The sequence below is a fragment of the Otolemur garnettii genome, unplaced genomic scaffold (genome assembly GCF_000181295.1).
Source record: "Otolemur garnettii isolate 467f Iridium unplaced genomic scaffold, OtoGar3 scaffold00181, whole genome shotgun sequence".
Lineage (NCBI taxonomy): Eukaryota > Metazoa > Chordata > Mammalia > Primates > Galagidae > Otolemur > Otolemur garnettii.
In genome coordinates, this window is record NW_003852576.1 from 3,093,109 (window position 1) to 3,095,954 (window position 2,846).

Below are 2,846 nucleotides of genomic sequence, written 5' to 3' on the forward strand. Positions count from 1 at the left end.
GACCATCTCCATAAACACGAAACTTTTCAATGCATGAAAGCTAATATTCACAACAAAAGCTTCAGAAAGACTGGTTTCTAGGACTTGGCGTATAGCTAACTAAATTCTGAATGCAAGGCCAGGCACAATGGCTCACACCTATAATCCTAGCATTCCGAGAAGCTGAGGCAGGAGTCCAAGACCAGCCTGAGCAAGAGGGAAACACGTGTTTGCTAGGAACAGAAAAACTATCTGGGCCTGGTGGCAGGTGCCTGCAGCTCCAGCTACACAGGTGGGCAGGAAGATCCCTTCAGCCCAGGAGTTTGAGGTTGCTGGGAGCTATGGTAACACCACTGCACTCTACCTAGGGCCACAGAGTGAAATTCTGTCTCAAACAACAACAACAAAAAGAATGTAAAGAATTTATGATTTTACATCAACAAAAAAATGGCAAATAAATCCCCCACTCTAAAATGGATGCTCATAAACGTGAATGAATCTCCATCCAATTTGCAAAACTTTTAAGTCATGTCTGTAGGTGACATTAGTAGCTGTCAATGAATGCCATCCATTTAACCCTTTGCTCTACAAAGAAGGTGGCAGTCTGGACTAGTTTGGTAAAGAAAGCCTCTCCGGACAGCAAACCCAAAGCCCGCAGAGAGGATGATTCCAGCACCTCTACATTGCCGGTAAGAAAAAGTTCCAAAGATGCCACAGATTTCACATGTGGAGCTCAACCAATTAAACAGGGGAATGTGGGTGGGTGTGGCACCTGTTAACTTAGCCAGAAACCCGTAGTTCAGGGGAATTGGTGGCAAAGGGAGGCACACACAGCCGGGAGGAAACATGGTCAATAACAAAGGGAAATAAGTTCCATACAAATTCTAAAAATCAACTCAGCAGAGAGGCCCTCAAATTTCAGAGAAATTCCTGACAAGCCCCTTGCATAGTTGTCGGAATGTCCTTGAAGACGAGTATACACAATGCCAGAACATCTGATAATTCAGGGGGCACCTTCAGGCAGCCACACTACTGTTCTGGTCCTCAGAGCTCCAAACAACTAACTGAAATTCTCCTTGTCCAGCCCAGCACTTTGGCATTGAGCCAACAAAGCCCAATTTAAGGCTACGGAAACTGTGGATCTATGAACCTACAAAATTTCGCGTCTTAAAAATGGTTTTGGATCTTTGGATGTTTCTGGACTCCCATAGTGAAAAACTATTACTGTTTGTAAACTCCAGAGATCAAATAGTGCCTTCCTGATCAACACAGTGGAATTTCTTTTTCACAAAAATAACAAAAACAGCTGACCTCCAATTAACCACTGCCCATCCAGCGGCCCCTGTTCTCTGGTTTCTTTCTCAGACTATGTTAATGTAGAGACAGCATGTGGCCTCACCTACCATCCACCCGATGACCCCATGTCTCTGCTGACAACTATGAATTCAAGTCTTTGGAAAACGTAAAGACAACTTACTCGAATTAAAGTAAGAGAAAGCTTGTCCTCTGTCCCTTAAAATAACTCTACATCTCCACCTTTTCCCATGGGCAGGAACGTTAACCCAATCCTCGTTGGGGGCCAGCTCTGCCCAGGAAGCAGAGCTTAAACATTTCGGACAGGTGATCAGGAGCTCTCCTGTTTTTTCACCTTCACCATGTAACTAGCAGTCATTTAAAATCAAATGTAGTTTTTTCCTTTTATAATATTCCAAAGTCTGTTATAGGCGCCACTAACTTCCCAAACAACCCTAAAATGGATTTCTATTTGGGAACTGTGGCACCTGAGCATGTATATAAAGTAGGACAGAATGACACGCTTTGGACTCTCAGGTGATGGTAACAGGACAGTCACAACTGGAATTCTTGAGAAGCCCAGCTGCTCCAGTGTTAAGTTTTGTCCACTAATCCCCAGATCCGTCCTGGGAACCTTTATTGAAGACTTCATCCTGCGAAGCTGGGTGATCGATCCCTTCATAAAATGAGCCACCGTTGTGAAGGAAAGTCCCCACGGCCCGTCCCTGCCGGGCGTGGCCCACGGCGTCACTGAACACTTTGTTGATCTGCTCCTCGGAGGGCATCCACCAGTCAGGGTTGGAGGTACAATGCATCCTAATGAATTCTGCAGGAACACACACGAGAGTAAAAAGAGAGAGACAACAGCTGGTTTTTGCAGAAGATGATAGCAAAGGCTGCTTAAACGTCTCAACAGAAGCTCTATCAGAAACGCTTTATGGGGAACCCAATGCAATGCCATGATGATGTCACTTGTTCAACCCAACTTACTCCGTACCAGTTTTCTTCTCATGCACAAAAGTAAAAATTGCCTGAGTGACAACAGTCCCTCTAAGGAACAGTTACCACCGAAATGAAAGGTACATTTGATGCACCTTGTCAGTAAAAGGGTAGATTTCAAACCCACATTGTTACCTCTCACATCTGAGAATGTTACACTCTCCAGAAACATGCCAAATAGCATTAGCACAGTATCCCTCAACCAGCTACTAAAGACTGGGTAAGCAAAGGAACAGTGTCTCAGTGAGCGAGAAGGTGTCTTAGTGTTAGTTCAGAAAAGCTACCCATGCCCTTAAAGCACTGCATGCCAGGCTATGCTTATTTCTTCTGTTATTTCACCAGAAAGTAATTAGCATGCCTGGAAGAGGGAATAGTTTCAGCTGCCTCCAGCACAGCCTCTCAGCATCTCCTACCTATGTGTTCTCCACCTAAGGGCTAAATGGAGGCCCGTGGTGGGTTGGGGCCCCCAGGGAGAACCAAGCTGGGGACTGCAGAGTCTGGGTGGGCAGCCCGGTCTGCTTGTTGCTCCAGCAGTGTTCCAAAGGAACTGGCGCTGGTTCTTTGGGATGTATTTT

The 2,846-nt window shown here is 45.5% G+C and overlaps 1 protein-coding gene across 1 annotated transcript in view; it reads right to left on the reverse strand.

Annotated features, from left to right (window-relative positions):
* Positions 1 to 1,880: 1,880 nt before the first annotated feature.
* Positions 1,881 to 2,846, reverse strand: part of BEND4 (BEN domain containing 4) — a 38,947-nt gene continuing 37,981 nt past the window's right edge. Inside the window, exon 6 of the mRNA XM_012811957.1 lies at positions 1,881 to 2,098. Coding sequence (XP_012667411.1) covers positions 1,881 to 2,098 — 218 coding nt within the window. The remainder of the gene's footprint in view (positions 2,099 to 2,846) is intronic.